General features: G+C 43.2%; 1 protein-coding gene across 1 annotated transcript in view; it reads right to left on the minus strand.

Annotated features, from left to right (window-relative positions):
- Positions 1–513: 513 nt before the first annotated feature.
- The window catches only part of LOC126262940 (BTB/POZ domain-containing protein 6-B-like), a 76,070-nt gene continuing 62,750 nt past the window's right edge, over positions 514–13,833 (minus strand). Inside the window, exon 3 of the mRNA XM_049959875.1 lies at positions 514–1,722. Within this exon, the coding sequence (XP_049815832.1) occupies positions 1,086–1,722 (637 nt within the window). The 3' untranslated portion in view covers positions 514–1,085. The remainder of the gene's footprint in view (positions 1,723–13,833) is intronic.

The following is a 13,833-nucleotide window of genomic DNA, read 5'->3' on the forward strand; positions in this document are numbered from 1 at the left end:
TTACTTCCCAAAATCAATCACTATTTCAGATCACTGCGATGAGTAAATCGAAAAAAGGATTCTGAAATGATATTCAGCTATTACCTACACTCTCTTAGCACCAGGTTGACCAATTTCAAAAGCAGTGGTCAAAGAATAAGTAGCGTAAAGACAAAAAAAAAGTCTACTGCAGCTGGGATAAAGACATCTCAATTGACAGCAGATGGAGGGGGGCGTGTCGTTGTTTAAAAAAATTTTCTTCTTTCCTATTAATATGTACTAAACACGCTAAAAGCTGTACAAATTCTGATACAGCAAGTATTTGGGTATAACTTACCAGAATTTAAAAAAAAGTCGTATTTCAACGGTTCCTCTCTTCCTGGTTTGCTGAAAAAAAACTGTAACAGAAGTGGACTAGGAGAAGCTCAAATCCCCAAGACTCTGAGTGGAACAGATTTTATTTTTACAAATTAAAACAAATCAATCAAGGATGTTTCGGTTTCAAACTAATTTAATATTGTTAGCGACCACAGACTGATACGAGCGAATTTAGACATGAAGATTCAAAAAGTAGGACAATAATATCCCTGAAAAAGAAACTGTTAACATAGATTAATATATTCACTTTCTATAATGATGTTTTCTATTTTTCTGCTTGTGATGTATGTATAGATTGTGTTTGGCCCAGTTTTGGAGTACTTCTTCTTCCAATGTTGCGAACTATTTCTGTTCTATTAGCTAACTCTCGCATAGAACATGTATCTTTGTGCTATAGAGGTATGCTATCCCTAACTTTAATCACGCTTCACAGTCACCATTATCAAGTGTGATGCCTAGGTGAATTAAACCTGCAGTGGGCGAACAGTTTGATGCTTTCGGTAACAGCCAGGAAAGTGAGCTGGTGTAGTCGGTTACTCAGTTTTATATCATGCCAGCCGTCAACACAGGACCCATTTACACTGTTACTCAACGAGCTTGGCATGAGGCATATTGTTGCATACATGTAGGACAGAGGTCTGTAGGGCACACCTAGTTGTATACCATCCTTAGCAATATTAATCACTTATAGGTGGTTTATTCTTCCTATACCTACTCCGACATTTATTTTATTTGGACAGTTCTTTCAGTATGTTGGCAGTTATACAGATGTTAGTGCGTATTTCTTTAATTTTATCGTTGAACACCGCCCTTGCTATGCTCTTGGTTATCTGCAGCACAACCTCTGCATCATCGCGTACTGCTGCATCCCAACCAGCTGTGTCCATCACCTGGAAGATGTGTGTCCTGATGAAATCAACACAGGTTCTCTTCAATGAGGAGCAGGAGTGCTTGATGGCGACCACGGCCAAGAGCATTGCACTGTCAATAGTAATTTTGTGTTCCAACTGCTCTTCACAGTACTCCTTCAGGCCACAAAGTGCATAGTTGTCGGACAGCACCAGGAGCTTATCTGTGACGCTAGCTGGCGGCGGCTGCTGGTCGCTGTACATGTAGAGCAGGACTTGACGCAGTTCCTCCTCTCGCACCCCATCCACCCGCAGGGTGCCACCTGGGCTGTCCTTGAGCAGCTCGGCTAAGATGGGGCTACGCGCTGCCAGCACTGCCCTATGAGCTGCCAGTGAGGCCCCACCCACCATGAGCGTCACGTCGCTGCCCTCGCCAGACTCCAGCAGCACCAGCAGGTCGCTGACCAGTCTGCCCTCGACATCTTCCACCGCTGCTGATCTTTCACTCTCTTTCTCGCTGTGGAAATGAAGCGCAGTCTTTAAATACAACGCTACTGAGAACATAATAGACAAAGTACACTCATGCTGATAAATTAAGGATAATGCTGATACATGGTGAAACAACGCTCTGGTGGGCGGTTTGTGGGCTTAAATCACCTCGGGGTATGACCATGCGGTGCATTTGACCTGCGTTCGTCGCATGGTGGCGCTGGCAGCAGCCCACATACGCAGACGTGTGTTGGTGCATGTCAGAGTACGGTGCAGTGAATAAGTGTACAGAAGTTTTCAGACGTGCTAATGGTGACTGTGTGTTGAAAATGACTCAAAGAACACACATTGATGACGTTATGAGGGGTAGAATACTAGGGTGACTGGAGGCTGGTCAAACACAGCAGGCTGTAGCACGAGCCCTCCATGAGCCACAAAGTGCAATCTCAAGATTATGGCAACGATTCAAGCAGACAGGATACAGTACGGGACGTCCATAGTGTACAACAACACAAGAAGACCGATATCTCACTATCAGTGCCCACAGACGGCCACGGAATACTGCAGGTAGCCTTGCTCGGGACCTTACCACAGCCATTGGAACAGTTGTCTCGAGACACACAGTCTACAGATCACTGAATAGACTTGGTTTAGTCGCCTGGAGACCTGCAAGGTACAGTCGTGGACAAAACGAGCGAGACCCCTCGCCTTCTCGTTATGCTGATCCGCACAGCTTTAAAGTCTGCTACACAGCATAGCAGGCAAGGAGACGAAGTGCTACCAACATACTATGCACAGGTGTGAAATTGAAAAACCATCCGAACTACGTGAGACTGTTTTCAATCAAGTGTAAGACTATATTAAAGCTGATTAGTGTGTGAAACACAACACGTAAACAAAAGATATAAATGAAAGAAGAAACCCTAATTAGTATGAACTGTACTAATAAAAATGAATTTCAGCTTATCGAAATAACATAACTGTTTTAGTAATACAAAGTACCCCAGATCGTTACGAATTAGCAAAATAACATGCGCATTCGGCCGCGAAACGGTCTGTGTCAATGTTCAGACCAGTCATACTGGAGTACCATTGCTGACCTACCATGAAAGTGTGCAAATTTAGCAATGCGTGAAGATTCATAACGAAATTCAGTTAAAAATCATTCAGTGCCACACTTAATTCAGTTATTGACAGAAGAGGGAAAAGTAGGCGGTAACAAGTATGAAATTCTACGAGAGTTTCATATTGACATCCACAGGGCGCACGTACAGAACAGGTAGCAATGAAACGTATTGAATTTTTTAAAATTGCTTTACTGATAGTCTAAGAGTGGGACGGTAGAGAAATAGTCCGAAGTTGGTTCGATGAACCCTTTGCCAGTCTGTATGGCAAAGAAATCCTGTAGATGTAGTCATGTAGATGTAAAAACGAAATATGTTGTAATTGCGACATATGAGCTAAATTTGATTTGAACATCGAAGTTGTTTGCTGTTTATTTATTTTTTGTTCATTATTTTCAGCCATAGACAAACACCTACGAAATTGCCGACTTATTCATGTCTGGGGTAATAATAGAGGGCTATTTGCCTGGGTTGTCTGCTAGCGCAGTGAAAGGTGTTTGTTACTGCAAGGGAGGTCTGGTTTGTTTTCGGTTCTAATCTCGATGGAGGCAGATAGACTATCAGTAAAGCAATTTTAAGAAACTGTCGCACCCCCAATATGTTTTATTGCTACCTTTATTCTGTACCAGCGCCCTGTGGATGTCAATATGAGTTGACTTAAGTGTGGCACTGAATGATTTTTAACTGAATTTCGTTATGAATGTTCACGCATTGCTAAATTTGCACACTTTCATGGTAGGTCAGCAATGGTACTCCAGTATGACTGGTCTTAACGTTGACGCACACCGTTTCGCGGCCGAATGCGCATGTTATTTTGCTAATTCGTAACGATCTGGGATACTTTGTATTACTAAAACAGTTACGTTATCTCCATAAGCTAAAATTCATTTTTATTAGTACAGTTCATACTACTTTGCGTTTCTTCTTTCATTTATATCTTTTGTTTACGTGTTGTGTTTCACACACTAATCCGCTTTAATATAGTCTTACACATGAGTGAAAACAGTCTGACATAGTTCGGATGGTTTTTCAATTTCACGCCTGTGCATAGTATGTTGGTAACACTTCGTCTCCTTGCCCGTTATGCTGTGTAGCAGACTTTAAAGCTGTGCGGATCAGCATAACGAAAAGGTGAGGGGTCTCGCTCGTTTTGTCCACGACTGTACATTCCACTGATCCCTGGTCACAGGAGAGCCCGTAAAGCCTGGTGTCAACAACACAGTACATAGTCATTGGAACAGTGGTCCCAGGATATGTTCACGGACGAGTCCAGGTATAGTCTGAACAGTGATTCTCGCCGGGTTTTCATCTGGCGTGAACCAGGAACTAGATACCAACCCCTTAATGTCCTTGAAAGGGACCTGTATGGAGGCCGTGGTTTGATGGTGTGGGGTGGGATTATGATTGATGCACGTACACCCCTGCATGTCTTTGACAGGGGAACTGTAACAGGTAAGATGTATTGCACGTCATTTTGCACCAGGATGTCTGCCTTTTCAGGGGTGCAGTGGGTCCCACCTTGCTCCTGGTGGATGATAACGCACAGCCCCACTGAGTTGCCATCGTGTAGGAGTACCTTGAAACAGAAGATATCAGGCGAATGGAGTGGCCTGCCTGTTCTCCAGACCTAAACCCCATCGAGCACGTCTGGGATGCTCTCAGTCGACGTATCGCTGCACATCTTCAAACCCCTATGACACTTCAGTAGCTCCGACAGTCACTGGTGCAAGAATAGGGGGTTAGACCCCAGCAGCTGCTCGAAAACCGGATCCAGAGTATGCCAACCCGTTGTGCGGCCTGTGTATGTGTGCAAGGTGGTCAAATCCCATACTGATGTCGGGGTACATGAGCAGGAAACAGTGGCGTTTTGTAGCACATGTTTTTCGGGACAGTTTTCTCAACTTATCACCAATACCGTGGACTTACAATCTGTGTCGTGTGTATTCCCTATATGCCTATGCTATTAGCACCAGTTTTGTGTAGTGCCACATTGTGTGGCAGCGCATTCTGCAATTATCCTTAATTTATGAACATGAGTGTAGTTATAACCTGCGCCTGCACTAATATGCAAATGCTAAACATTGTCATGATTGACAGCAAATTCCAATAATAGGATTTTATATCGGTTACACAGCACAGTAAAGCTATTATGACATGATATTTGGTATACACCAATGTCCAGACAGTGTCCAGACAGTGTCCAAACCCATCATTAATTCTGAAATAGAAGAAATATATCCCAGACTAAAAATTGCAAGACAGGAAAATCTCTTCTAGAACACTAACATCTTATTACAGCCACCTGAATCACAGGTCACTTAGCCACTTACAACGTGGCTCAAGTGATGCATTGGCAGCAGCTCTTTTCCTGCAAAGGAACTGTGTGGCGCTATGGAAGAGTCTTTGCTAGTTATGATAGACAATAAATCATCTTCCCATTGCATCCTAGACTTAGTACTCTGGTTGATGTTATTACCTCCCAGGTCTTGCGGTGTATATCTTGCCTTCTTGTAATTCATTTCGAAAATCGATGTAGACAAATCATAAAAGTTATTTCTCTGACACAGGCTGGCCCCATGCCCCCCTCTCACACCTGCACACATAGCTCTAACTAACAAACTGGTCTCTCCACATGATGTTCCTCCGACTGCTTCACAACCCTTCAGATGAATATGCAACAAGGACCATCCCATAAACTGAAGTGGAAGTCATCTGTTTGAAGTACATTATCCATTTGTTCATCTCCCAACTCTGGACACTGGACTCGCATTCGCGAGGACGACGGTTAAAACCCATGTCGGGCCGTCCTGATTTAGTTTTCCGAGATTTCCCTAAATCGCTTCAGGCAAATGCTGGGATGGTTCCTTTGAAAGGGCACAACCGACTTACTTCCCCCTCCTTCCCAAATCGAATGGGGCCAGTGACGTCGCTGTTTGGTCCCTTCTCCCAAATCAACCAACCATTCAATTGAACTCTGACATTGTGGATTCCAATTAAACTGGCACGTTTTGGTAACACTGTAAACAGGATGTCACTGCCTGATAACAGCTCACGGACCATCTATCCTCGGGCTTCTGATACAGAAGCTTCTGGAGAGTTGTAATTTTGTCATGTGCTTAAGCGCAGACACTTGTTCTGTTGTGGAATAGATACTCTAGACCACATACATTGCCCGACAAAAAAAGTGAAGCACCTAGAAGACATGGTCAGCTGGCAGTGAACCATTATATAAACACAGACCATCGGTGGGTACGTAAATGATACGAGTTACAATTCTGTGACAAAATGGCCACAATAGTACATTAGTGTTGCTTCTATTTAGTGTTGTTATCAGGTCTGGCAGGGGATATAAGGGGCTTGAACAGGTTCAGATGCTGAATGATCACTCAAGGACATGGAGATGCTGCATGTTCGTAAGTGTTACAGCGGATCCCAAGGACGCACACAGGAGCTCCCGTTTTCAAACCTTTCCAGCCATTAGCAGTGGTGATGTTAGTTCAGACAAAGTGAAAAAGCTTAAACAAGGCTTCTTGCTGCCAGGTAAACGGCAAGGTTTGCCTGCCACCAACATACACATCGCATCTGCAGGCATAGAATGCAAAGGGTGTCACGGCGAGGATGTACCCTGAAATAAAATATTTCTGCCTAAAATTCTTTCATATTTAGTGCAACACAATCTAGTACCGCTTCATTAATTTCACAGCTACCAAACAGAGAGCGTCGATGATTGAATCCATAGAGACTTAGAATGTTTTTCTACGACGCCATCTTTCAAGGTGTACTAATTTTCTTTCTGGCATTCTATATATACAGTCTATTATAGCGTCGAGCGCCATGATCTGGCATACTAAACAGTTTTAATGTGACAAGCAACAAACAATTTTGCACTTAAATTAAGCCAGGATACGTAATTTGCTGCGGTTGTACAAGTTATTGAGTCAGAGCACCGTATCCACATCCATTACCTGTTTTCTCTCTTACGTCAGTGATTCCACGATATTCAGCGTTTTAATAGTTATATTATACTTATTTGAATCAGTCGTTAATAAAAGATTTTGACATGTGAGTAAGCTGCATGTGTTGTAAGGTTTCGGTGCACGATATGAAACGTCCTCAAAAGAGGTTTCGGAATAACTGGCTACTTATGTTCTTAAGTTAACATATTTTCTTTGTGTAAACCAATTTTGCAAATAGGTTTCAATATCTATTTTGTCAATAACAAGCGAACTAATAAACATATAATGCAGTTTGTAGGTGGTAAATAATCCCAAGAAGGAGTATATAAGTGTATTGTTTATGTTTTATTTGCAAAATTTGAACAGTGGTCATAAGAAATATTTTCGCTGTAACGAACCAGGCAGCTTGACGTCAGCTACACAAATGAGAGGTGCCAATGTGCGAGGTCTTCACTGCCTCAGTCGTAGTCGCTGTGTCTGTCTCGGCGGCAAGATCGGTAATACGCAGCTGTAAGAGATTTTGTGCGGCATATCGGCCGCGTCGAGCGCCAAAGACTTCAAACTTCCCGCTATGTGTTGAACTCCATCTTAATTCAACATTCGCGGGTGATACCGCGAGAACTAACTTTCTAAGGGTGTTAGGTAGTGGAGCGATCTGAAATATTCGTTTTACAGTGTGTTACAATGTGCCGCAATGAACTAAAACCTGTTTACATTAATTGCTCGCTAACTATATATTACTGGACAGATTTATTACCGCATTCAGTGACTACAGAATCATTCAATGACCTTTAATTTCCGATTTTCATGCAGTCAGAGCACCTTCGGAATGTGAGCCCCCAACTGTGACAGATGCTTGGTATGAGACTTCACTGTGTTCAGATCTTATGTCCTGTTAGCTTTACCGATCGACATAAACCCTGTTGACGAATTGGTCTCATGTATGTGTCCACCATTCGCACGTGAATTCACTTTTATTTAATAAAAAACTTTGTTCAGTTTCAATCAAAAATACTTGTCAGTTACTTAATTATCCTATTTTATTAATTTTATTGGCAAAACTTTCCATATTTTGCAATTTTCGTCAAGCGCTAGGCAACTCACAAAGAAATCCAACAATTCTACAGCCAAGCTGGACGAAGGGTAATAAGTGGAGCGATATGCAACCATCGGCACTGACAGGTATACGAGCCACAATCTCTACTAGGTTGCAGATTTAGCTGACTCTCCACTGATCAAACCACACATTTTAACACTAATTTCATTAGGCCAAAGAGAATGGGGAGCTCACATGTGAGAGACCGTTATCATAACCTAATGCGCCTGTGAATTTCCATTTGGTCAGCTGGTCGAACGGTGCAGTATTCAGATTTGTGTGGCATTTTTATGTGACAGTGGTTCAATGTTGGACTCCATATGAATGTGAAGGCAGACATACTCGTCGTCAAGGTTCCTGACGATCATATCTAACCACCACCAAGAAGGATCGCTGTCTTGTGCACCGGGCACATTGTAACCCCTTTACATCTGCATCTCCCATCTAAGAACAAGTAATGGACACCGTTGGCCAGAGACTAGCAGCCGAACTACCTCGTGTGTAGGCTGTCATTAGGACTACAATACAAACGACTTGCGTTTGGGATGTTGCCGTGACACGGAATCGCTGACTGCTGATGAACGGCGTCACATTATGATTGGTTGGTTGATTTGGGGAGGGACCAAACAACGAGGTCATCGGCCCTGACGGACTGGGGAAGGATAGGGAAAGAATCGGCCATGCCCTTTCAAAGAAACCATCCCGGCGCTTGCCCGGAAAACCTAAATCAGGATGGCCAACGCGGGTTTGAACCGTCGTCCTCCTGAAAGCGAATCCAGTGTGCTAATCACTGCGCTCTCGGTCTCGCATTATGTTCAGTAATGAATCGCAATTCTGCACAAGCCTGGATGACCATCGTCGTCGAGTACAGCGACAACCTGGGGAGAGGTTTCATTCTTCCAATTTTTTGGAGAGGGACAGCGGTGTCACTGCTGGTGTCGTGGTGTGGTAAAAGAACTGGTACGACCTATGGTCACGCCTGGTAGTGATTGAAGGATCTATGATGGCATAACGGTACGTCACGGACATCATGTGCACGACACACTCGCTCATCTGAATGAACCAACTGCCATCCCTGCATCCCCGTTATGGATTATCTGTAACACAACTGTATATCTAACATCGTAATGGTTCCACACTGACTAAGACTTTTGAAGAATAACCCTAATAAAAATGTCGTAGGTGACATGCTTCGATGATAAATTACAATTCAGTTCTGTTTATCACTGTATCGTCTGTGTAGATCCTCAGGTAACTAGTAATGTCAAGTACTAGGTCATTTGTACATATAATCGTTGTAAATCTCTTAGATTGGTGTAATAATTTACGAAGTATATAATAGTGATTTAGTTCAAATAAATCAAGAAATAAGATTTGTGACTCGTCACGAGCAGCTTCATTATGGGTTACAACTTAATACACTGGCTAGTAAGACACTTAACTGTAGTACATTAACAAACTGACATACCTGACGTTAGAATTTAAACACACGTCATTTCAAGCTGTACAAGTGTTAGAATTTCGTAACATAATGAGGCACAATAGGAAGTTCAATATCAAAATTCAGTGCTCCCCAGTTGGGTTCCGAAAGAAAGGAAATCCTGATATAGCTAACAAAAAAAATAATGGAAATAAAGTCCCATGCTTCTTTACAGAGGGTAGGGGAACGATGCGGGAGACCCGCACCGCCTTACTAGGCAAGGTCCTAGTGGAGGTGGTTTGCCATTGCCTTCCTCCAATCGTAATGGGGATGAATGATGATGATGACACAACAACACCCAATCATCTCGAGGCAGGGAAAATCCCTGGCCCCGCCGGGAATCGAACCCGGGACCCCGTGCTCTGGAAGCGAGAATGCTACCGCGAGACCACGAGCAGCGGACAAAAACGAATAAATGTTAAGAAAGGTAAAGCTGTTGCACATCTACAATGCACGCGATCTTGTACACACTTTTCACATGTATTACATCATAGACACAGTAGAGCATACAGTGAAGTGCGACCAAAAGTATGTAAGCTCCTTTCCCAAAATTTTCAGTATACAGCAGACAGACATGGATATTGGATGATGGTTAAAAGAGAGAGAACACACTTCGTCGCTAAATAAATAGAACCCTTTTACCAAATAAGAAACCGTGTCTCTTTACATCGTGAATATCAAAGTTTCGCAAATTTAAGTGGAAAACCAGGCTTCTTAAGGGTAACTGTACTTAATTTACTGATTTTTGCAAGTAATAAACTTCCTCACAATGCGTAAACACATTCATGCTCGTATTAATGGTTAATTTTAGTACTCTTCCACACTGAACTTTGCCATCGCTGTATTGCTCCTACAAAATGATTTTTCACACTGTATCTGCCCACAGTATCCTTTTTATGACTGTTCACACGATATGTTCCGGCAATGGATGCTACTGACTATGAATGACTATATCGTTTTTTCCCCTAAGCTGATGTGTAATTAGGCGCACCTGAGGGAAGGGGCTTCGAAAGTTCCAAAGAACCAGACATGAATGACAGCTGAGATTTACTACTTCAAATCACTGTCTATAGTACAACTTAGTAGTAGGGCAGAGAGAGGATGGCCCCACATTGCATTGTTGCCAAATTTATTCAATATGGCTGATCCAAGATGGCGGGGATAGACGCGGCAATGTCTGAGTGACATCATGGCAGGAAGTTCAAGTTTTGGCGGGAAAATAGGTCAACTGGGTTACCTCCACTAACCTAAGAAAATGGCAGGGAAATTTTGGCGGGAAAAGCGCTCAGTCTGTGCTGGGCAGCTGGAGAGGATGGGCATAAGTCTTTATTTTGCCTGCAGTGTTTAAAGAATTTCAGTTGTCATTAGGCAGTAGCTCCAACCGGTGAGTTCACCATGATGTCTGGAGTCCAGCTGATCAAGTACACAGTACCATTACCAGAGGGCGCTGTTCTCCCTCCCATGATATAATCCAAGATGGCGCTCTGGGGAAAAAAGTGGGAAAAAGACTCAATCTGTGTGCAGCTGCGGGAGAGGAAGCTATGTACTTTATTTATTTTCAGTGGGAAGTTGGAACAATTTATTTAGGGGTGGATTTCACATTGTTTATTTATTACACTGATACAGAACCCTTACCCTGACATGCTACAGTACAGTACACTGATGTACAAACATGCAAACAACTCATAAATTGCCAAAATAATGCATGTAAAACGCTCTGCAAACATGCCCACTAATTGTAAACGTCGAAATAACGCATTGGATTGCCTACAGACATGTTCACAAAATAACGCAGTACACTGATGCACAGACATGTTCAGTACTCGTAAAATTGTAAAAAATAATGCATGTATAACACTCTGCAAACACACTCACAATGCTTCAGCAATCGAAATAATGCAGTGCACAATCACTCATTGCATTTAAAACGCTTTCGAACAATCATTAAGAAATTCGACCCCCACATATCAGCAAATTGTTCCATACAGATGCCCTCAGGTGCGCACGCCAGGGCCGCATGTGCGCGCTGGTCCAGGCTGCCCCACTTGGGAGACACGTCTGGCTGTGGACATGTTTACCTGCCCAGTATGGCTGACGCACAGCTGCGAGATGTTTACCTCGTGACTCACGCTTGTAGGCACAGCTAAAACGTTGTCATTGTTATACTGACATCTAATGTCTATGTAAATAACATACAAGTCTCCTTCTGGATGTGCTATAGAAATATTTTGGAATGCTTCCCAGAATATCGCTGGATGCATTCTTCATAGTGATCCTAATAAGTGCCACAGAAATAGTTAATGGTTGCTTTTGTTGTTGTAGGAGCTTTCATTACGTCTCAGCTTGTCTACATGGATATTCTTGTCCTAACAGAACCTGTTTACGAAAATATCCCAGAATAACGCCGAATGCATTCCTCCTGATGGTCCTAAAGAAGCACCCTGTCCATCACATGTTACCATTCCCGGAAATTATAACATCCTGCTTTCCCCATATGTCTTAGAAATGGTAAACGTTTCGTTCATGTTCTCACCGCTAAAAGCCTTTGTCTGTGTATGCTTGTGAAAACACCGTTAATCAGAAAACATTTCTTGTTGTTTGGAAAGAGAGCACAGTCTAACCACAGATAGGAAAATCAGAACATTTACGCAGTCATACAGAAGAGAAAACTGTAAGTTTCGGTTCCTACAGCTACTCTTCTGGAGATGTCCTAATGCCACAATGGTGGATGAGGGACAGCATCCCGCCAGAGATGGATGGTCCACTTCAACGTTTTTTGAACACTAGAACAACTAAGACATCACATTACCCTCAAAAATTTCCATAGATACCGTGCCCCCCATCGTGTTCGAACCAGTCTGTAGAAGCTGCTATGTCCCAGCACAAACGATGTCTTGTGAATGAATGGAGCAATCTGATTGGCTCTTACTGAATTTACCCACGAAATTACTGATGCTGCCAGTGCAGGAGGGCAGTCGCCTTTTTTTTCTGCAGATGAGACTTTCAGCGGCAATCCTACTTTCTACAGATCGCCATATTGCACTGACAGTTAAACCCTGCAGAAGTTGTCTACAGATCGTCAAATACAGAAAGACACGTCCTCAATTACAGTGCTTGGCGCCGGCCGAAGTGGCCGTGCGGTTAAAGGCGCTGCAGTCTGGAACCGCAAGACCGCTACGGTCGCAGGTTCGAATCCTGCCTCGGGCATGGATGTTTGTGATGTCCTTAGGTTAGTTAGGTTTAACTAGTTCTAAGTTCTAGGGGACTAATGACCTCAGCAGTTGAGTCCCATAGTGCTCAGAGCCATTTGAACCATTTGAACAGTGCTTGGCCACTAAAGATGGATGCTTGAATATTTCAGCGTGAAACCGATCTCCAAACTGGCTATATATAACCAAATGCTCAATCGACGTAGTGAACACAAAATTTGTATCCTGCGACATACAAAATCACCACTTCTGCATCCTACATATAGCTACCGACCATCAGACCCTCGTACGTATACCACGAAGATAGACGGTATAGGCACACGGATCTTACATATAGCCCTCGCAGCACTAAATATTTCCCATGAGCTCGGTAGCTCATACACTGCAGCCGACGGTCACAAGTAATCTGCCCCCGCACACACTGGCCTGACGCATGACCAAAGCACCCTCAACGCACCGAGGTCACTCTCTAAACTGATGTACAAAGGCTGGGTCAGAACTGTCGGCACAGAGGCGACCTGCTTGCTTGCTTTCTACAACCATCTCTAGACTCCTGTATTACAAGAACATATGTATTTTCACATGGTTTGCCTGAATATCATACCATTTTCGCGATATTTCTCGATATCAAGTATGTAGCAAAATCGCTTCCGAAAATATAGAGTGGAAATTACTTCTCTAGAAACCCAAAACCGTAGCGAGGTGGAGCGTGCTGTAAACCACTGAGTAACTGGAAACTTATCTCGTCAGCGAAGACCTTTACATGAAAACTCGAAAAAAAATAGAGGAAACTGATATTTCCACTTACGAATACCGATGTTGGTGATGTAGCAGATTTCAAATCATCCTTATAATTTACGCAGATTTCAAATCATCCTTATAATTTACAAAGTCATCTAACGTGTTTCTCATGCTTAGAGAACCATCAAATGTGTCTTCCACCCATCTTTCCCCTGCTAGATGCACACAATACACTGTCAACTTTTTGGCTGTGCTTACAAGGGTGAGTCGCGAGGTAAACATCTCGCAGCTATCCATCAGCCATGCTGGGCAGGTAAACGTGTGTGCGGCCACATGCATCTTGCATGTGGAGCAGCCTGGACAGGCGTGCACGCGCCGCCCCAGCGAGCGCGACTATTGGCCTCTGTAGGGAACAGTTCGCTGATATGTGGGGGGGTCGAATTTCTTAATCATGGTTCGAAAGCGTTTTTACGTGCAATGAGTGTTTGTGCATTGCATTATTTTGACTATTAAGGCGTTGTGAGTGTGTTTGC

The sequence above is a fragment of the Schistocerca nitens genome, chromosome 6 (genome assembly GCF_023898315.1).
Source record: "Schistocerca nitens isolate TAMUIC-IGC-003100 chromosome 6, iqSchNite1.1, whole genome shotgun sequence".
In the NCBI taxonomy this organism is placed as follows: domain Eukaryota; kingdom Metazoa; phylum Arthropoda; class Insecta; order Orthoptera; family Acrididae; genus Schistocerca; species Schistocerca nitens.